The sequence below is a fragment of the Acanthopagrus latus genome, chromosome 6, assembly GCF_904848185.1.
Source record: "Acanthopagrus latus isolate v.2019 chromosome 6, fAcaLat1.1, whole genome shotgun sequence".
NCBI lineage: Eukaryota > Metazoa > Chordata > Actinopteri > Spariformes > Sparidae > Acanthopagrus > Acanthopagrus latus.
The window spans coordinates 33700334-33723367 of record NC_051044.1 but is presented as its reverse complement, the minus strand read 5'-3'; the positions used below and the strand labels follow the sequence as shown (position 1 = coordinate 33723367).

Below are 23034 nucleotides of genomic sequence, written 5' to 3'. Positions count from 1 at the left end.
TATATATATATATATATATATATATATATACATACACATACCTATATGCAGTTTAAAAGACTTGCTCATCACACCCCATATAGTTTCTCTTTTGACAGCAGACACATTGAAACCTCATATATAGATGTCTTTCATTCAGACAGGTGTATGGACATTGTCTACCTATGCAGTGAACATGGTGCAGATTGGTTCATAGACTCATGATCTAATGATACTAACTCCAAGATTTTAGGCAGTACCGGAGCAGAACAAACCTAGCTCACGGTTAGAGGGTCTGTTTGAAGTCAGGGTCTTGTAATTGTATACTTGCTTACTATTGTGAGGATGTTAAGTAAATATTTGTCTCTGATGCTCAGCTCTTCAGACCCAGCTATGGAATTTAACTTACTGCCTTGTTGTCATTGCCAAACAGCACCAGGCCTGCCTTGGTGATGATGCCAGGTTTGCTGGCTCCAGGGATCTCAAGGGGCTGACCTTTAGCTGCGGAGCCGTTATCCATGAGAGTGGAGCCGTAGAAAGTCACTTTCTACAGGAAGAGAGACACAAACCAGCAATTTAGTGAAGCCAAGATCTATTGGAACTCAACTGTTGTTAATGTCATTGAACATGTTATGTTGAAAAATCACTGACAGCTACAGGCATCACTGCAGTGCACCGAATCATGACATCTAAGTTTTTGTATTTCATGACTAAATCAGCAAATCTGTTTCACCAGATTCTGTAATCAGAGTCTCATCCAAATGTTGCTAAGCCCTTATTGTTGAGTGCACAGCACCACTCCTGTCCTCAGAGTCCCACCCATATTAAAGATATATTCTACTATTCTAACATCAGTAAAAATGTGTTTATTGATGTAAGATTCCATTACTCACAGCCAGGTGATTCAGAAAAATATTTTCCATATCTTGAAATAAGGACTTCTAAATGATAACTTTCCAAAGGACAGTTTGTCACACAGAGCTGGAGTTGTAGCATGCACGGTGTCATTCTTTAACTAGCTGCCATTTCATTTACAGTATCTCTAAACTGGTAACTTCATCCAGGTTAAAGTTACATAAAACACCAGCATCAATGGCTTTTAACTCATCTGAACAAGACTGGAGCCAAAAACTAGAATCTATGAACATTCTAATGGTGATATAAGATGCTTTATGCTGCTAAAAACCACAGTTTTAATGAGATAATGCCTTGCAAAGGACAACCCAGGAATCTGAATCATAGCTTGTTTGTTCAAAAAGCAGATTAAGATTTCTTTACACTTTCGATGCAGAAATTCAAGTCAGCTTTCAGTCATATTTGAGCAGCTGTGAAAACGTGTTACATGATGACATAAGATTATACTGTTATAACTCTGTTATACCAAAATCTTTGTAATGAGAATGATTAATTAATTAATAAAACAGATCATCACACTAGAATCATGGACCAAATGAATAGTTCACTGGAAAAAGGTAAATATTTCTAAAGTATTTATAATTAAGGGAACAGTGAAGGAAATTAATGTGAGCACTGGCCATCACAACCAGCCATTACCACAAAGCACATGCACAAATAATCATAGAAAACCAATGAAAAGCAGACACAAAGATATACAGACGAAGACTGTTCAAAGATGGCGGGCTTGGCCACGTCATGCTTAGCGCTGGTCAATGGAGGTGACTGTGCAAGGCTTGAACAAACTAATGTGCCTTTAATGTCAGTGTGGTTGGGACAGAGCTAGACTCTGATGTTCTGAATTTGTTCTAGGTGATATCATGACCCACGTGTCAGATGTTAAAGTAGGATTGTTAACGATTCATGTGGGTTAGGGTTAACGCAGAGTGCAGCAATGGGGGATAAACAGCCATGGAGAGAAACAGTACTCGCCTTCCTATCACTCAGAGGCCAATGAAAAACAAATCACCTTTGGCTGATCCTTGATAGAAAGTGGAAAGTGGCTTACTATATGCTCACACAAGGCCAACAATTATGCTCCACAGAGTGGAGAGGCCTTAAATCAGCTCATGATGAGCACAAAGAAAAGCAAGCAAGCGAGCACAAAGTTTTACAGTGTAAACCTAGCAGCAAAAAACGGCTCAGTAGTCCACAAACATGCTAACTTCTATGATCTGCACAGATACTAAACAAGCCTCACTTGTGACCACACTGATGGCGGCTAGCATGTCTGTCTGTCTCCTCAATTCAACTTGCTCCATCTGTGTGGATTAACGGTGTTGGCCACTTTAGCGTCCTGTGGGCTGATGGTGCGGTTGTTTTCTCACAGGTGAGAGGCTGGGTTGCACAGCTCTTCCCTGGATCCTGAACAGCTTTGGTAAACACAGGGTAGTCTTGGATCGTCCAGCAAGACAAAAGACTGCAGCCAAGGCAAAGGTAAAATCCAAGCATTTGGATGCTCCCTTTGAGTAACACCTGCACAGCCAAAAGCTTGTTCACTCTCTTGCTGATTTTGAACTACCAGAAATAACCAAAGAGAGAAGGAAAGGAGGGTGGGTAGAGGAAGGGTTAGTGGGTTTGTCCTCATCCTTGAGAGGATTGGAGCTAGATAATGATGAGTGTGCAGAACATGCGCAAGGTTGTGTCGTGAGGTACACATGTGCTGCCTTAAAAGAAACAAAACAAATGCTAACCCACCACTTAACAGATTTCTAGGTCTTTGTAACTTCTGGAGGTTTCAGAAAAAATGTTATTGTGCTGCCAAGACTGCAGATCAGGTGTACATGAAGATTTACACAATAGTTGTAGTAGCAGATCTACGGGTTGCTCCATGAGACAAAGGGGACCGAATTGAATCATATTATTCAAGCTGTCAACCTAGAAGCTAGTAAGATCTCTAGCTGCTTTAACTTAAGCTACATTTTCCAAAAAAAAAAAAAATACTTGTGAGCTGTGACAGGGTCTCCAAGGCATGCAAAAAGGGGCTATCATGCTAGGGAGGAGAAAACGTGTTAAAGTGAAACTCTCACCTTAAAGCAACCTAGGCTTTATTTGTGAATGTATATGAGTCAAACCTTCGTGTAAAGTGTAAATGCATAATTTCAACAAAGAGTAGTTTCGTTTTCGGGCAAGATAATTTTCAATGGAGAGCAGGGGCACTCTTACGCTAGCATCAAAATTGCTATTTTTTTAAACAGTAAGAAGGCTTGACACAACATGAAACTTTGCTCGTAGCATCACCAGGGTCTCTACACATGAACATGAGCACTTGGGGATCAACACTTTTTGTCTGCCATGACGGCAGCGCGCCAGAGATGCTACTGCTAACATGTGTACACTAACAATGTTCTCAATCATGTTAAAAGTGCCTCTTTTGTTGTAATTATGCATTTACACGAAGGTTTGACTCATTTACAGTCACAAATAAAGCCTAGGTTGCTTTTTGGCAAAGGTTTCACTTTAATGCATGCTGATGGGGTGAGTTGGCATGTGGCTGTCACTATGGGCAGGACAAAAACGCCAGAGCTGACAAGACCCTTGGTCAGAGCCCTCTGGACTCCAGGGTGAGAGTGACTTGAGAATCAAGGTGCTGTGTCCATCAGGCAGGCCATTAGAGGCACTGGATAGCCGTCCGGTGTTAAGTGTTCAGGGACAGTACCACTGAGAGCTGTGGGGCTGCTAGCTGTGGAGTTGACTGGGGTGACCTGGATAGGTTGGCCCAGTTGCTGGGAATCTTTGACAGGGAGGGCTGCTTCTCTCACCTAAGAGGCTTGAAACTTTGCACGAAACGCCTCAGCTGGATCCTCTTGGAGCAGAGGTCCGCCAACTGCATCTGGAAGCCGGCCCGTCTCCATGTCATATGACTCCTGATTCAACAGGAGAGAGGCCGTACTTACATCGCTAACCTGTGTTCCATCCATCCTGGTCTCTGCCTGGTGGTGGGGGTCTGGACTGGAGTGTGTTTAAGTTCATCTGTCTGTTGAACTCCACACAAAATAATCTTCCCGTGTGTAGGAGGTCTCCACTTTACCAGCCTGAACTTCCTGTCGCAGACAGGAGTTGTAACACTATGACTTGCAGCTGGGCTTTGCAGTGATATAGCAGCGCTATCTGACCAAGCACCTCCCGGATGGTGCGCTGCAGCCTTCCCTCCAGGTCAGTCAGATAGCTCATTAGCTCCTGTAATTTCTCATCACAAGTGCTAATGTCATAACTATTTAGATGGCCTCTATCCTCTATGGTGAGGTGAAGGAGACCAGCAATCGCATCCTGCAGGCCTAGGTGGTCTGACTCATGAGGACTTGTCACACTGGGGTTTTGTCTACTCTGACAAAGGGTAAATGCATCAGAGTGGACAAAATTGATTGTAGGGTCTTGTAGGATGAACTAACACACACACACAGTGTCATGAGTGACTTGTTGGAAACTAATCGTTAATGACCCCACTATAACATCAGACCCGTGTGTCGTGGCAGAACCTCCACCAAATTTCGAAACACTAGAGTCTAGCTCTGTCCAAACTGAACTGTGATTAAGGCATGTTAGGTTGACAGACACTTTTCTGCCAATATTTGTTCAAGCCTCACGCCATCACCTCCAGTCAAAAATCTTGGACACAAGATGGTTATCTTGGCTCTCTCTCTCCATGTCCAGCATTTTGGCTCTCCTACTCTCTTTTGTCACTCACACACACGCACAGTTGTCTTAGTGTTTTAGTTACATAGTTTCTGTTCATTCTGTTAGGACTGAGCATTCAGTCCAGGAGTGTGGTGAATGAGTTACCTGTCCATCAATGTCTGCCCACGCACCAGGTACTTTGTCATTTCCTCTGATCCAGTTGTGGAGCACCTCAGCTGATTGGTTCCAGTCAATCTGCCAACACACAGAGGGCTTTCAAAATGAACTCTGAACTGAACGCAATGTCCCAGAATTCCCTATTCTTCACACCTAGGTACAAAATTCAGGTCTGAGTTACTACTGGTCAGGGTGACAGAAAGAATGGGCAAATATTTCAGTCTCTATATGTGCATCACTGGTAGAGACTTACCCAAAACGACTTGCCTTGGGGGGGGGGACACTTTTGACCACCACACTTTTCAGTTTATTTGTAAAAAAAAATTAAAACTATCTATCAATGTCCTTCCACTTCACAATTATGTACCATTTTGTGTTGGTATATCACATAAAATCCCAATAAAATACATTTACATTTGTGGTTACAATGTGACAAAATGTGAAAAAGTTCAAGGGGGGCTGAATACTTTTGCAAGGCACTGTATATACAGTTTTTGAATGTGCGACAAAGTACATGTGAGTTATAAGCCAAAACACACTTTCCTTGATTATAGCGCCACCTAATGGTGGAAACTGAGGACAACAATTGATTATGAATTTCTCTGGCAGGTGTGATGTATATTCCAAATTTGGTGAGTTTAGGGTATGTTCACGTAGTGAAAAATGTTATGATTTGGGATGCAAAAGTGGTCATTCAAAAAACAATAGGGACCTCGCAGGTCGATCTTCCTGCTGGAGTGACAGTTTGGTGTGGTGGGTGTTTTTTGTGCGTCTGGTGATGATACACATGCCTACCGAATTTCATTCATGTATGTGCATGTAGGAGGCAGGTCTTTGTTAATATTGTTAATATTCCAGGGGGTGCCATAGAGTCCCCCTGGTAACAGCTGTCCTTAGCTATCGTCAGGAGGGCATTGTGAATGATTATACCAAGTTTCGTCTTAATCTGACCAATCAATGTGTCAACTAGTGGTCATCTGACAAAATTTTGCACAGAGCCTAAGTGGCTCATGGGGAAGTAGTCACTTAAGTTTGTGTGGAGATATGCAACACTTTGTGTTTTAAGCAAGGTGGACAGGAAGTTGTTATTTAATAACTTGAGTATTGTTTGGAATATCAAAATTATTTTAATAACTTTTTGTCAGGAGAGTCCACAGATGCTGTGTGCAAAGTTTAGTGCAAATGGGTGAAATCGCCTGGGAGGAGTTCAAAAAAGAAGGTTTGCAATATTTCGCAAATTTACGGCAAATAAACAAGGCAGAAATGGGTGTGGCCTATATCATGAGATTCAGCAAATTCAGTGAGCGTGTGGATATATGTTTTTTGAATGCATGACAAAGTATATTTGAGTTATAAGCCAAAACGCACTTTCTCTGATTATAGCGCCACTTTATGGTGAAAATTGAGGACAACAATAGATTATGAAATTTTTCAGCAGGTGTGACGTATGTTGGGACGAAAAATCTCCATTCGAAAAACAATAGGAACCTCGTGGGTTAAGACCTGCTCGGGCCCGACAGGCCCGTGTCTGGCAACTAATGCTCAACATTTATGTGGTGAGGTAAAGAGGAGGGAGGAGATGGTTACTGCAAAACATACAGGAAGTTAGCTTGAACTACAACAGAACCACCAAACTAAACCACTTACAGCAGTTTTAGTCATATTGTTCTCTTTATAAATGCATTATTATTAAATAATAATTATAATTAATAATTATAATTAAATAATTTCTCTATCTGGATGTCATTGTATATTACCTTGGAATTGTCTTTCTTCTGAATGCACTCATATGTTGCTCCCTCCTGTGGCTGGGTTATCCTGGGGGCCTTCCCCTCTGCAATCAGCCTCACGGCTTCCACCTGGAACCAGAACAATGCACTCAGGAAGTCAGTGAAGACAAACATAAGTGCTATCTCTATGGACTTTGCCATCACAGTGGTTTTAATGTTGGGAGGCAGATGGCTGCAGGCAATTGACAGTAGAAAAATAGTCCATTACATAATACACTAATTTATCCACTTGTCTGCTTTATTTAGCAACACATTGTGATAGGTCAAGACTTTCAAAGAGATACCTCTTTGTTTGTTGTTAATGAAAAGAGATGATCCTTATATTTTGTACTTACTTTTGAATATTATTGTGTTAAGTTTTATTTAATCTTGCTGCTTAAAAGGACGCGTCACTGGTTTTGTTTGATTTACTACAAATGTTTCTGATTTTGGATTCCAGTAGCAGTGTCTTAAGTGAGGGTAAACATCAAGTTAACTTATGTCATTGTTTGATTGTCAGTGCTGTACAAGCTTAGACTGATTTGAAAGGTCTGCTCTGTATTTCTACCCAATGGAAATGTAATTTAAATAGTGGTGATAGTAGTACATATAAAAGCTAATGCTTGTTATGCTAACATGCTTTTTATATATCTATTTAAGTATATTTTGTGTGAAGGGAAACAAGCAAATTAAGAATATCATTGCCTGGCGCACACTATGTTTCCACTGTGTATGACAGTAAACATCTTGAATCTTGAATATGGAATAACGCTATTAATATCAAACATGTGAGTTTCAAGACATTTTTTCACCCACAATGCCTTTCCCCATCACTACACTTACTGTGCCCTTGACTCCCTCTGGGAAGAGGAATCTCTTGTATATTGTATTTACAGTGTCATTGGGTTCAACATCACACTCCCTCTGCAGCAGGATTGGTCCGGTGTCCAGTCCATCATCAGCCCAGAACACAGTGAACCCACCCTTTTTGTCACCATGGATCAGAGTCCTGTGTGTCAGAGACAGCAGCTAAACAAATGCACGTGTCACCATGTTTACTCCAACCTGATAAACATGTGTATCACTCACCAGTTGATGGCAGAGGCTCCCCTGTGGCGAGGCAGCAGGGAGGGGTGGTAGATGATAGAGCCGTGTTTCGGGTGGTCGATGACCTCCATGGGGATGAACTGGGAGCAAAAGGGCAGAACATTGAGTTCAGCACCTGTGGCCTTGTACTGAGCTACCACCTCTGGGATGGCCTTGCCCTTCACACGCCAGCGGGGGGACTTGAATACAGGAACACCATCTTTCTCCGCTTCAGTTGCTGTGACCAAAAAAAATATCAAAGTCTTCAACTGTGCTGCAAAAATTGTTTTAGTAAAAATACACACAGAGTATTTGTACATTTGTTGTTAGTGTAGTGTTAAATGTCTTCAAGGAACAGTTCACCCAAAAAGTTAAATCCAGTCATGATCTCCTCCCATGTTGATGGGACAAGGAGAACTTCGGCTTAAGTTTTGGAGTCCACAAAACATTTCTGGAGCTTGACAGCAAAACAACATTGGAGCACCCTGTCTGAAGGGTGACGCAAACACACCAATTAACGTCTCTTCAAACCAGTTTGGCATCTTGGGGCTTCTGAAGACTGATGCTGGGATGCTGTCCCCTTGGATAGCAAAACTCTCCACTCTCCATCCGCAAGCAGCAGATGGTGTGTTACAAATCACAAGCGGTCGATTAACCATTAGTGAGGTAGCTGTTGCATTTCCTGACACCAGTTGTTTTATCCCCGTTTAAAAGGCACTCTGCTGGACTAACTATGTCATTACACCAACTTTTAATTACCACATGCATGTTTATCTGCATTACACTTTTTAAAGATAAGGTTTTAAAACCCATTAAAGGTTAATTGATAAAGCCAAATATCAAAAAATCAGTCAGGCCCTGCTATTTTGCACAATGTTCATTGTGTGTCCTTTAAGGAATTTAGATGGCAAAAAATTCCAAGGGGTCATGTGAGTCATGTCACTTAAAATAACCCTGCTTGTAGTGTATTGTGAGAAACATGACAAAACCCTGCCTGAATAAACTCAGTCCACTGCATACAATTAAAAGGTGTATGAATTACTTTAATGCAGTTATAAAAAGACAACTGTAGTGGGAGAGAAGGAAGATAACTGGATAAAATTGAATTGTAGAATTAGAAATGTCACAAATATGATTATGGCGTCCTGTAACAATGTCCTTTGGGAGGTGTACATAGGTGTGTCGTCAGGGTAGGGTGGTGCTCCCATTGGGCCATCCCCCCTGTTAAAAATTAACAAATCACCTACTGGTTTTATCCATTTTATGTCCCCAGTGAAGTTGGAAATGTTGGAATGTTGGAAACCTTCCATCCTGATGTTATTAGGGTGAGTAGATAATGACAGAATTTTTATTTATTCTTGGGTGATTTTTTTTTTTTTCTGACTGTATATTTCTGAAGATATACTAGTACATAATAATGCATTTCGTTGTACAATTGTATAAGTAATGAAAGCACATCTACAGCTTCTTTAAGATTTCATATTAAACTGGCATAAAGTTAGACTACAGGTAATGGCAAACGTACTTGGACACAAACAGTAATGATTATGCAACTTTTACAGGAGTTTAGGGACCAAAGTGATAAAAACCCGTGGAGTGAGGAGTCCAAATTCCATCTGGCACCTGTACAGAAACATATGACTTTTTTTTTTTTTTTTTTCTTTTTTGAGACTTCAGTGACAGATTCAATTCTACTCTAACTGCTCCTACATGCCTTTTTGGCAAAGGTAAGGATTGGAGGTCCCAGTCAGAGTAGAGCACTCACCCAGTGGGTCAGCCTTTCCATCCTTGTCAGGGATGGTGAAGACTCCAACAATGGTGTGGCCATCCTTCCTCAGCTCCTTGTAAACCTCCTGGCCAAAAAGACTCTGACCAATCACTGCAATTTTCATCCTCACAGCTTTCTGTGTTGTAGAGAGGCAGAAACACACACACTTGGACGACCAGAAAATAAGTTTGTAAATGGAACAAGGAATCAGACTATATGGGTTGTGTCAAACATAGGACAAAATGTGACATGTGAGATTTTATAATGCAAGAGGGTTTCCTGAGCTGTGTACATTTTTTATAGTATGAAGCAATGCAAATGCACAAGCGTGCTCCAGTCTTTCTCTGGCAAAAGGGTGCTTAAAACTATAAGAGACCAGGAAGAGAATTCAACTCACTGACTTCAGCACACAGTCAACAAAGTTGTACATCTGTTAGCTTTGTGTGCGTTCAGGTGTTTCATGATAAACTATGTGTGGTCTACTCTTTTGGAAAGAGTGAGAGGTCAAAAGTCACTCACATGTCAAAGTCTTGACACTGAGTGACTGGGTGGGTCCAAAGAGCAAACTGTGTGGTTGCTTCAGCAAGAAACATTTTGAAGAAATAACACCATGTGCAGACTATTTATTCATGTGTCCATTAATGTTTTTGGATAGACACACTTAACATGATCTCTCAAATTTAAGCACAAACTGACATAAGGAAGAATAATCACATTAAACCACCAGCACTCTACAGCCATAATGTTGCACTGTAGTTTGAATAGTCTCCACAGCTGCTGCAAAGAAACTATCTCTTAATATGAAGACAAATAATCTGTGTGCATGTGTCTGTATGCGACCAATTAGCAGTCTGCTCTCTCACCTATAAGCGTTATGCATCATGCAAGGAACTAGGAAAGAGAAGGAACAAACTAAAGTATGATCCTTACCCCCTGCCTGTCTGCAGAACCAGCACTCCTCTGCTTGCCTAGAAAGAGTGATCGGACAGAGACAGCTGCTTTAAATTTCTTCTTGCAGCCACACATGCAGGCGTCCCAATTACATAACAGGCAAATGGAGCAGGGTGATTGGACGGGATGGGCCGTGAGGCTTCGGGGGCAGCCTATCAGCTGCCACTGGCTGTGAACAAGCCAAGCCACACAGTAATGTCAAATCACCCAAACATCTGAGTTAACACCGATTGTGTGGTTTTCCTGTCATGTTAGTTTACTTTTTTCAATGACCATGAAGTATGTCAACAGAGAGGAATGTGCAGGCCTTCGTGTGAACAAATCTCAAGTGTTCAACTTACATCCACAAGTTACACAAATAATCAAGTAAGAAAAAAAAAAACATTTCTTAAATGAGACCTGAATATTATGGAAATACTGCTGTGGATTTAATGTTGGCCTGCTCTTATGCTACTATGATAACAATGCCCACAATCATTTCTATGAAATTTTAATCAATTGGTTCAATTCAACAATTGTTCGATTAAGGTAAAACAACAAAAATCATCTTAAAGTCAATTAAAAGTAAAGACAGAAAAGACAGAGAAAGCAGTTGTTAATTGCTGATGACGATGATGACGAATTTACATATACATAGTCATGCTGTGCGGGGTCAAGGTGAAGTCTTGAGTGAGTCTTGACTCTGAACTCTGAACTAAAATTACAGCTGCACACTATCAGACTATTGGAGAGAAAATGATATCGAAAGTAGCAAGAGTCAGTGCTATTTTCAGACCGACGCAGTTGTCATTTTTATGCCCAGCACCCACGTTGTGTAAATAGCAAATGTACTTGTCCCCACCTGTGCGCCCCTAGGCATGCTGGTCTTAAAGTGGATGTGGTCAGGCGCACTGATAGCGGATTACTATCTGGAGGCAGGAGAAAGCGACAGCACTATAGACCAACAAGAAGCTGGTTAGTAAGTAAAAAGCACAGTCTGTTTCCTGCTATATAAAGGACACATCAGATGCGGCTACACAGGCCGGATCACACAGTTCATATGCTCTGATTTTAAGATTTGAGAGGCTGCTTTCAGTTATTTTAAACATTTCCATGAACACAGTCATGTCACAAGTATTGTGGCACCTTTAATCAACAAAACGAAAAGCTGTAGTAATAAACTCTTCAAAGGTTTGATTTGTTCTGTCCAAAACACATCCATCGCTAATTCAGAGTCTAAATACCACGTTTTCGCAATGTGCTCCACCCAAATTATCAACCATTTACCTTGCAAAAAGGACTTGGATCCTTCCCTTAATGCATTAGCCCACTAACTGTGTGCTGTAAGGGCCATAGGAATAACACAATTCAGGAAGAACAAGTAATTAACATTTCAGGCATCCCACTCTTAAACTGCCATGTCCTTGTTCTTCTGAAGGTCTTACTTTTGCCCCCACCAATACAACCACAGGGTTCCAAACAAAAGTAGTATGATTTAAGTTCTATCACAACTTCCAATTCAAAGTTTGGTATCATACCAACCACAGTCAAGCAGCCACATGCTTGTATGCTCAGCAGGATACATCAAGAACACCATTCAAGCCAAAGTCTGCGAAACATATAATCCCACTCTCTCTTTTATTTATCAGCAGAAATGAGCATCACAGGACCAACATCAAAGTTTTGTTGATTTTTACACTAAACTGCATGTGTTAAATCTGCCCTTTTGCATTCAAGACAGCACATATGATAAATTAAATTAAAGCAAGAAAGAACACTGGATCATCATTTTAGTGACCTTGGATGGGGAGTCACAATATACTAACATTTATCATAAAGAGTGATGAGAGGCTTTATCACATTACTAAGGAAAAAGACACCCTCCTCAGATGCCTCGCACAGTTTTCATTGCACAACTTACAGAATGGACTTTGAATAATAATGTCTTCTTATTTCAGAATCAGCTCCTTAAACAGAATAGACTCTGATTTAAATGGTGTGCAGTGTTGGAGTTATTTTTACAGAGTTGATCATATCAGTGTTAGCCTAACTCTGCAGAGATGTAATTTAAGCTCCGCCCATGTATTTCACTTCTTCGGTGGGAGTCGGAGCCATTTTCCTCCTCTCATGAAGTTCTAAGTAAGTGCAATTTACTAAATCAAACTTAGTGAAACAGTTATAAGCTGATGCTGTAAACTGCAGTATGTACAATGAAACATCTTGTACATCAAACGGGGGACGCAAAAATCATGTCCTTGACAAGAATACCACAATTACTATTACAATTATTTTTGCAGTAATGTGTAAACAGAAATATGCCGTAAGGTCTCCTGTAGCCAATACCACAATTTTTGCATTGATTTCTCATCAAGGTTTGGAACTGTTATATGTACATACTGTTGTAGCGATAACGGAAACGTGCTGTAATTTTACTAACAGCAAACATGGCAATATTTGCATTAATTTCTCATAAATTATTATTTTTCCAAAATAATCATTTAAATGATAATGATAGAGATAAAATCGAGGACACGTACGTCGCCCGGATCTGCGTTACCAGGGCCCCACCCTGGAGCCAGGCCTGGGGTTGGGGCTCGCAGGTGAGCGCCTGGTGGCCGGGTCCCGTGGGCTACACGGGACCCGGCTGGGTGCAGCCCGAAGGAGCGACGTGGACCTGCCCTCCTGTGGGCTCACCACTCGCAGGAGGGTTCAGAAGGGGCGGGTGCGGTGTGATTTGGGTGGCGGTCGTGGGCGGGGTCCCCGGCGACCCTATCCCCGGATGGTGACTCTAGCCATGGGGACATGGAATGTCACCTCACTGGGGGGGAAAGAGCCTGAGCTGGTGCGAGAGGTTGAGCGGTACTGACTAGAGATAGTCGGGCTCTCCTCTACGCACAGTCTGGGCTCTGGAACTGAACTCCTTGAGAGAGGCTGGACTCTCTTCTATTCTGGAGTTGCCCGTGGTGAGAGGCGGCGAGCTGGTGTGGGCTTACTTATAGCTCCTCGGCTCAGCCGCCATGTGTTGGAGTTTACCCCAGTGAACGAGAGGGTCATTTCCCTGCGCCTTCGGGTCGGGGATAGGTCTCTCACTGTTGTTTCGGCTTATGGGCCGAACAGCAGTGTAGAGTACCCGGCCTTCTTGGAGTCCCTGGGAGGGGTACTGGAGAGTGCTCCGACCGGGGACTCCGTCGTTCTTCTGGGGGACTTCAACGCTCACGTGGGCAACGACAGTGTTACTTGGAGGGGTGTGATTGGGAGGAACGGCCTCCCCGATCTGAACCAGAGTGGTGTTTTGTTACTGGACTTCTCTGCTAGTCACAGTTTGTCCATAACGAACACCATGTTCAAGCATAAGGGTGTCCATATGTGCACATGGCACCAGGACGCCCTAGGCCGGAGGTCAATGATCGACTTTGTGGTTGTGTTATCTGGCCTCCGGCCGTATGTCTTGGACACTCGGGTGAAGAGAGGGGCTGAGCTGTGAACTGATCACCACCTGGTGGTGAGTCGGATCCGTTGGCAGGGGAGGAAGCTGGACAGACCTGGCAGACCCAAACGTCTGGGAACGTCTGGCAGAACCCTCTGTCAAAGAGGTCTTTAACTCCCACCTCCGGGAGAGCTTGGACCTGATCCACTTCTATTGTTGACGCGTCTGTCTGGAGCTGTGGCCGTAGGGTCTCCGGTGCCTGTCGTGGCGGTAATCCCCGAACCCGGTGGTGGACTCCGGAAGTAAGGGATGCTGTCAAGCCGAGGGACTCCTGAAGCAGCTGACGGGTACCGGCAGGCCAGGCGGGCCGCAGCACAGGCAGTTGCGGAAGCAAAAACTCGTGTCTGGGAAAAGTTCGGAGAGGCCATGGAGGAGGACTATCGGTCAGCCTTGAGGAAATTCTGGCAAACCATCCGGCGCCTCAGGAGGGGGAAGCAGTTCTCCACCAACACTCTTTACAGTGGAGGTGGGGAGCTGTTGACCTCGACTGGGGATATTGTCGGGCGGTGGAAGGAATACTTCGAGGATCTCCTCAATCCCGCTGACGTGTCTTCCATAGAGGAAGCAGAGGCTGGGGACTCGGAGGTTGACTCATTCATCACCCAAGCCGAAGTCACTGAGGTAGTCGGGAAGCTCCTCGGTGGCAAAGCACCGGGGGTGGATGAGATCTGCCCTGAGTACCTCAAGTCTCTGGATGTTGTAGGGCTGTCTTGGTTGACACGTCTCTGCAACATTGCATGGCAGTTGGGGACAGTGCCTCTGGACTGGCAGACCGGGGTGGTGGTCCCCCTATTTAAAAAGGGGGACCGGAGGGTGGGTTCCAACTATCGGGGGATCACACTCCTCAGCCTCCCTGGGAAAGTCTATTCCAGGGCACTGGAGAGGAGAATTTGGTCGATAGTCGAACCTCGGATCCAGGAGGAACAATGCGGTTTTCGTCTGGGCCGCGGAACACTGGACCAGCTCCATACCCTCTGCAGGGTGCTCGAGGGTTCATGGGAGTTTGCCCAACCAGTCCACATGTGTTTTGTGGACTTGGAGAAGGCATTCGACCGTGTCCCTCGTGGCATTCTGTGGGAGGTGCTCCGAGAGTACGGGGTCGGAGGCCCTCTGTTAAGGGCCGTACGGTCCCTGTACGAGCGGAGCAGGAGCTTGGTTCGCATTGCCGGCAGTAAGTCAGACCTGTTCCCAGTGCATGTTGGACTCCGGCAGGGCTGCCCTTTGTCACCGGTTCTGTTCATTATTTTCATGGACAGAATTTCTAGGCGCAGCCACGGGCCGGAGGGGATCTGGTTCGGGAGCCACAGGATTTCATCTCTGCTTTTTGCGGATGATGTGGTCTTGTTGGCTCCTTCGGGCCGGGACCTCCAGCATGTCCTGGGGCGGTTTGCAGCCGAGTGTGAAGCGGCTGGGATGAGAATCAGAACCTCCAAATCCGAGGCCATGGTTCTCGACCGGAAAAAGGTGGCTTGTCCCCTCCGGGTTGGGGGAGAGCTACTGCCTCAGGTGGAGGAGTTTAAGTATCTTGGGGTCTTGTTCACGAGTGAGGGAAGGATGGAGCTTGAGATTGACAGGCGGATCGGTGCGGCGGCTGCAGTAATGCGGAACGCCTTGGGATCCTCCCAGAAGAGCTGGAGGAAGTGTCTGGGGTGAGGGAAGTCTGGGTGTCCCTGCTCAGACAGCTGCCCCCGCGACCCGGTACTGGATAAGCGGAAGAAGATGGATGGATGGATGGATAATTAATTTCATATTGGAAATTGTTTTTCAGGAAGCCCTAAATTATTTAAAGGATAAGGGAATCATGCATAAAAAGATAAATGGCAATCATAATACAAAAAAGGAAAAAAGGGGGGGGGGGGGGTGAGAAAATGTAACACCAGCAGTATTTCAAATATATAATACATATGGGGCCACTGTGAACAAATATATACATCAATAAATAAATCAAACAAATAAATTGTACATATTTATTAATTTGGGTTTGTATTTAATAAAATACCCATTATTACCAACATTAAACCGGGATGAATAGAAGACGGTCTGTCTGATCTCGCTTTTCTGAGACCACTCTCTCCCCTGAAATTATGGATCTGATTCATGTGCTCGTTCAGGAGCTGTTTAATTGGGTAACCCATCCCCGATCCTACACTAAAAAGTAAAGGAGTATGATTCAAAAGCCAAGGATCTACTTTTGACTTCTTTCTATCCAGAGATGTGTGTACCAACATGTCATTTAAGTTTTATAACGCCTATAAATTGTAATCATTCTGAATTCCTTTAAAGGTTGACGAGATTCCTGTGTCCATTTAAAGTTCATTCTGAGTTTGGTATTGAACCCTCCTAAACAGTGGGAGAAAGTAAACCTTAGTGGCTATGTTTTTGCTGACACCGCCCAAAGGCAGAGTAAAAAATACTTCCATGTCTAAGAACTTAACTTTTTGCTTCTGTAAATTATATTTCAGCTTTATTTGAGGATGATGGCAATTCAGAATGGCTACAAATTCCCTAAAAGATGTTTCCGAGTCCTCCCACAGCCCAAAGATGTTATCGGGGTACCTCAAGTACAGTTAAGGTAATTTAGTACATTTGTTCTTCTGGAATTTATCTTTATCTTTATTAGTGTGAATGCTGAAGGCATTCACACTAATAAAGATAAAGTACTAAAGTAAGTACTAAATTACCTTAACTGTACTTGAGGTACCCCAATGACATCTTTGGGCTGTGGGAGGACTCGGAAACATCTTTTAGGGAATTTGTTTCTATTTTTCTTCTGGAATGTATTATTAGTGTGAATGCTGAAGGCACTATTGTTCTTCTGGAATTTTTTATTATTATTCTTCCGTATGTTTTTTGGCTCGCTTCTCCTTCTACAAACTTTGTGCTACAGAAACCATTCAACCATCAAAATGTTCAGCTTTTTTAGGACATGATGGCGTCTATTTTTCTTTTTTCTACCTTTTATACTTTTGCTAATATTCAGCTTTTTCTGCTAAATTTTTCCCATTCATCCTTATGGGGATTTTGTCAAATTTCATCCTGCTATAACTTCAGCATACCTTCAGCTATAGAAACCATTCAAACATGAAAATGTTCAGCTTTTTAAGCTCTTTCAACCTTGTGCTTTTCAACTTTTCAACCTTTCAACTTTTTCAAATATTAAGCTTTGTTTAAAAAAATTTAACATTGCCGCAAATGGGAAAAGCTTCAAATCCTCTTCAAAACTCCTCGACTTTCAACCTCTTCTTTTCCCTCATACCTTGAGCTAGAGACACCATTCAAACTTTAAAATACTCACAACGCCTTGAACTATTTGCACTGTATTCAGTTTTTTAAAATCTTGTATGGTTTTGAAATCATCGCAGTTTGAGTTTGAAGGATTTTTAGCTCCTCTTCTCATTTTATAATGGGTGTGTATTGCGTCAGCTAGAGTGAGCGCGCACCAACTGCCGCAGCCCAGAGTGTAGAACAGCTGGGAAAAAAGGGAGAAAAATTCTATTCAGCTCGATTTGGTTCCCACATCTTTTACTTGACATAGACAATATATGCATAGAAATGTAGGAAATCTTGTGGGCTTTCATCTGATGGTCTTATTTCAGATGTGGGACTTACGGTTTTGGATCTAGAAGCCCGAGAGCGACAAGAAGTCCAACAGTTCCTCCATAAGCCGCAATGTTAATTTTGAGCCAAAATTTCTGCTGAAGAGCAGACGGTACCTTTTCTCTCTCTCGCTTCTGTGCCTTCATTTCTCACTTTCCAGAAATAAAAACAACATGACCGCGTTCAGCAACTCCTCCTCTCACTCACCATATAGATATTTCAGCTACAACCATTACAGTTTTCTTTCAAATCGGAGGCGTTTGGGAGGCGTTTTCCCATTCATCCTTATGGGGAATTTTTCAAATTTCATTCTGCTATAACTGCTGCATACTTTAAGCTAAAGAAACCATTCAGCTATTAAAATGTTCAACTTTTTAAGCTATTCCAACCTTGTACTTTTTTGCTTTTTAACTTTTCAACTTCTTTAGAAATTCGGCTTTTTCTAAACAAAATTTAACACTGAAGTGAATGGGAAAATCTTCAAATCCTCTTCCAAAGTCATCGACTTTGCACCTCTTCCTGTCCTTCATACTTTGAGCTAGAGACACCATTCCAACTTTATAATACATAAATATTTTGGCCATAACCATTACATTTTTTTCAAAAGTCGCAGGAGTTTGTCAGGCGTTTTCCCATTCGTCCTTATGGCGACATTTTCATCTTTGGCTCTGCTCCTGCTCCAGCATGTGTGCAAACATTTTAAGCTCTTTATGCCTTTATCCTTTCACCTCTTCAACCTTTTTTCCACCTTTTCTGTCTCTTCATCTTTTTAATATAATCATCTTTCTGTCATTCCAACTCCTTGTGCCCTCATTTCGCACTGTCTAGAAATATAAATAACATGACCGCATTCAGCAACTCCTGTAACTCCACATACGAATATTTTGGTGATAACTATCATAGTTTTTTTTCTGAAATGGCATCAGTTTGGGAGGCGTTTTCCCATTCATTCCTTATGGGGACATATTCAACTTTGGCTCTGCTCCTCCTGCAGCATGTGGGCAGCCATTTTAAGCCCTCTCTGCATTTAAATTTCCACGTTTTCTGTCTTTTTTCACCTTTTTACGCGCTTTCTGATCTCTTACTCTATAACTGTTCACTGTTTTTTCACCTTTTTAGGCTCTTTCACCCCCCCTTACTCCAGAGCTTCTCGGCCTTTTCAGCTTTTTCAGATATTCATCTTTCTGCCTTTTCAACTCTTTAAAACATTCAATTTTATGTTCAGCTATCAAAATGTTCACCCTTTTAAGCTCTTTTAGCCTTTCACCTCTAAACTTTTCAGCCATTGTTCATCTTTTTAAGTTCTTTCAGACCTTCAGACCTTCAGACCTTCTTTCAGACCTTCTTTCAGACCTCTTCCTGTCCTTCATACTTACATATTTTGGCCATAACCATTACAGTTTTTTCAAAGATTGCAGGAGTTTGTCAGACGTTTTCCCATTCATCCTTATGGGGACATTTTCATCTTTGGATCTGCTCCTGCTCCAGCATGTGTGGAACCATTTTAAGCTCTTTATGCCTGGGCGTGGAGGATGCCATCCTCTATCTGCTTCACAGGGCACACTCTCATCTGGACAAGGAGAGCGGTGCTGTGAGAATCATGTTCTTTGATTTTTCCAGCGCCTTCAACACCATCCAGCCCCTCCTGCTGAGAGACAAGCTGACAGGGATGAATGTGGATTCACACCTGGCGAGATGCATTACAGACTACCTCACAGAGAGGCCGCAGTACGTCAGACTGAAAGACTGCATGTCAGACACATTGGTTAGCAGCACCGGAGCACCACAGGGGACTGTGCTCTCTCCCGTCCTCTTCACCTTGTACACATCTGACTTCCAGTACAACTCGGAGCTCTGCCACATGCAGAAATACTCAGATGACACTGCAATAGTGGGCTGTATCAAGGATGGACAGGAGGGGGAGTACAGGAGCCTGACTGAGGGCTTTGTGGAGTGGTGCAGGTCCAACCGTCTACAGCTGAACACCTCCAAGACCAAGGAGATGGTTGTGGACTTCAGGAGGAAGAAACCACAGCTCCAACCTGTGTCCATCCAGGGGGTCGATGTGGAGGTGGTCAGGACCTACAAATATCTGGGGCTGCAGCTGGATGACAGGTTGGACTGGACAGCAAACATGGACGCTGTACACAGGAAAGGACAGAGCCATCTGTACTTCCTGAGAAGGCTGGGGTCCTTCAACATATGCATATGCAACTCATTCAAACATTCAACTTCATGTTCAGCTATGAAAATGTTACATATTTTAGACTCTTTCAGCCCTCTTCAACTTTTCTGTCTATTCATCTTCTTAAAATATTCATCTCTCTGTCATTTCAACTCCTTCAACCATTCCGCTTCCTGTTCAACTATCAATATGTTCAACTTTTTAAGCACTTTCGGCCTTTAACTTTGCAACTTTTCCAGCTTTTCGACTTTTTCAACTTTTCGCCAGGACGTTCAGCAGATTTTCAAGAGCGGTTAAGCCTTCAGCATTCACACTGTATTTTCGAAGGAAATACAATTTTTCTAGTTAGTGTGAATGCTGAGTCAGCATTCACACTATTGTTCTTCTGGAATTTATTATTAGTGTGAATGCTGAAGGCATTCACACTATTGTTCTTCTGGAATTTATTATTATTCTTCCGTACGTTTTTTGGCTCGCTTCTCCTTCTACAAACTTTGTGCTACAGAAACCATTCAACCATCAAAATGTTCAGCTTTTTTAGGACATGATGGCGTCTATTTTTCTTTTTTCTACCTTTTATACTTTTGCTAATATTCAGCTTTTTCTGCTAAATTTTTCCCATTCATCCTTATGGGGATTTTTTCAAATTTCATTCTGCTATAACTTCAGCATACCTTCAGCTATAGAAACCATTCAAACATGAAAATGTTTATGGCCATAACCATTACAGTTTTTTCAAAGATCGCAGGAGTTTGTCAGGTGTTTTCCCATTCATCCTTATGGGGACATTTAAAAAAACCGTTTGGCTTCACAAATCTTCAGCTTTTTAAGACCATTCAACCTTGCAGCCAGCATTTAATGTAATAAACCCACAAATTTAATACATTTTCCACAAAGGTAATGGCCGCTGCCTACTTCAAATGTAACATGTGATTTCCCACGAATGTAATAACTATTTGGAGGGATTTATTATGTTTGTGGGAAGTGAAAATCCTCATTATAATAACTTCTCACAAATGTAATAAAAAAAATGTATAATGGTCATGGTTGTTGTTTTTTTGTTTGCCTATACGTCTACTAATACTGACCGTGGCTGCAAAATCCAGCTGCTGACTCTTCTACTGTCACAGAACGGATCCCCCTCACCTTGTTTTAATATCTTTGGGGCGTGTGTGTGGTCTCTCTCTTTCTCACCGCTGTCCATGGTTCTGAACCACAGAAGCCCTGACCTGCGCATCACTACCCGTCAGGTCTACTGATTTTTTCCCCCTCCATTCAAAAATGTGAATGTCATTTGTTACATGACTTTTCCTGTGTTTGGATTTTAATTTAGAATAGGGCTTTTTATGGAATTTATTATTAGTGTGAATGCTGAAGGCATTCACACTATTTAGTGTGAATGCTGAAGGCATTCACACTATTGTTCTTCTGGAATTTATTAGTGTGAATGCTGAAGGCATTCACACTATTGTTCTTCTGGAATTTATTAGTGTGAATGCTGAGTCAGCATTCACACTATTGTTCTTCTGGAATTTATTATTATTCTTCCGTACGTTTTTTGGCTCGCTTCTCCTTCTACAAACTTTGTGCTACAGAAACCATTCAACCATCAAAATGTTCAGCTTTTTTAGGACATGATGGCGTCTATTTTTCTTTTTTCTACCTTTTATACTTTTGCTAATATTCAGCTTTTTCTGCCCGAGAGCGACAAGAAGTCCAACAGTTCCTCCATAAGCCGCAATGTTAATTTTGAGCCAAAATTTCTGCTGAAGAGCAGATGGTACCTTTTCTCTCTCTCGCTTCTGTGCCTTCATTTCTCACTTTCCAGAAATAAAAACAACATGACCGCGTTCAGCAACTCCTCCTCTCACTCACCATATAGATATTTCAGCTACAACCATTACAGTTTTCTTTCAAATCGGAGGCGTTTGGGAGGCGTTTTCCCATTCATCCTTATGGGGAATTTTTCAAATGTCATTCTGCTATAACTTCTGTATACTTTAAGCTAAAGAAACCATTCAACTATTAAAATGTTCAACTTTTTAAGCTATTCCAACCTTGTACTTTTTTGCTTTTTAACTTTTCAACTTCTTTAGAAATTCGGCTTTTTCTAAACAAAATTTAACACTGAAGTGAATGGGAAAATCTTCAAATCCTCTTCCAAAGTCATCGACTTTGCACCTCTTCCTGTCCTTCATACTTTGAGCTAGAGACACCATTCCAACTTTATAATATATAAATATTTTGGCCATAACCATTACAGTTTTTTCAAAAGTCGCAGGAGTTTGTCAGGCGTTTTCCCATTCATCCTTATGGGGACATTTTCATCTTTGGCTCTGCTCCTGCTCCAGCATGTGTGCAAACATTTTAAGCTCTTTATGCCTTTATCCTTTCACCTCTTCAACCTTTTTTCCACCTTTTTAAGCTCTTTCTGCCCTCTTACTCTACAATCTTTCTGCCTTTCCAGTCTTTTTTCACCTTTTTAAGCTCGTTCTGCCCTCTTAAGCTACAGCTTTTCAACCTCTTCAGATATTGGACTTTCTGCCTTTTGATCTTTTTAAAATATTCTTTCCAGAAATATAAACAACATCACTTCGTTTAACAATGTCTCCTGTTACTCATTAAATAAATATTTTGACCATAACCATTACAGTTTTTTCAAAGATTGCAGGAGTTTGTCAGGCTTTTTCCCATTCATCCTTATGGGGACATTTTCATCTTTGGCTCTGCTCCTGCTCCAGCATGTGTGCAACCATTTTAAGCTCTTTCTTCCTTTATCCTCTCACCTTTTCAACCCTTTCTCACCTTTTTAAGCTCATTCGTCCCTCTTACTCTACAACTTTTTGGCCTTTTCAATCTTTTTTCATATTTTTAAGCTCGTTCAGCCCTCTTAAGCTACAGCTTTTCAAACTTTTCAGATATTCATCTTCCTGCCTTTTCAACTCCTTCAAACATTCAACTTCATGTTCAGCTATGAAATTGTTACACTTTTTAAACTCTTTCAGCCCTCTTCAACCTTCCTGTCTCTTCATCTTCTTAAAATATTCATCTTTCTGTAATTTCAACTGCTTCAACCATTCCGCTTCCTGTGCAGCTATGGAACTGTTCAACTATCAATATGTTCAACTTTTTAAGCTCTTTCGGCCTTTAACTTTGCAACTTTTCCGGCTTTTCGACTTTTTCAACATTTCGCCAGGACGTTCAGCAGATTTCCAAGAGCGTTTCAGCCTTCAGCATTCACACTGTATTTTCGCAGGAAATACAATTTTTCTAGTTATTATTATTCCTGCTTCCGTACGTTTTTCAACACTCTTCTGCTCCTTCAAATCTTCAGCTATTCAAACCATTCAAATATCAAAATGTTCAGCTTTTTTGGGACATGATGGCGTGTATTTTTCTTGTTTCTATCTTTTATACTTTTGGAAATATTCAGCTTTTTCTGCCAAATTTTTCCCATTCATCCTTATGGGGATTTTTTCAAATT

At 42.0% G+C, this 23034-nt stretch overlaps 1 protein-coding gene across 1 annotated transcript in view; it reads right to left on the bottom strand.

Moving 5' to 3' along the window:
• Positions 1 to 10388, bottom strand: part of aldh1l1 (aldehyde dehydrogenase 1 family, member L1) — a 70883-nt gene extending 60495 nt beyond the window's left edge. The window contains exons 1-7 of the mRNA XM_037100778.1: positions 10282 to 10388; positions 9349 to 9487; positions 7587 to 7821; positions 7341 to 7506; positions 6486 to 6587; positions 4717 to 4806; positions 389 to 526 (exon numbers count right to left, since the gene is read on the bottom strand). Of these exons, the coding sequence (XP_036956673.1) occupies positions 389 to 526; positions 4717 to 4806; positions 6486 to 6587; positions 7341 to 7506; positions 7587 to 7821; positions 9349 to 9487; positions 10282 to 10377 (966 nt within the window). The 5' untranslated portion in view covers positions 10378 to 10388. The remainder of the gene's footprint in view (positions 1 to 388; positions 527 to 4716; positions 4807 to 6485; positions 6588 to 7340; positions 7507 to 7586; positions 7822 to 9348; positions 9488 to 10281) is intronic.
• Positions 10389 to 23034: the final 12646 nt, after the last annotated feature.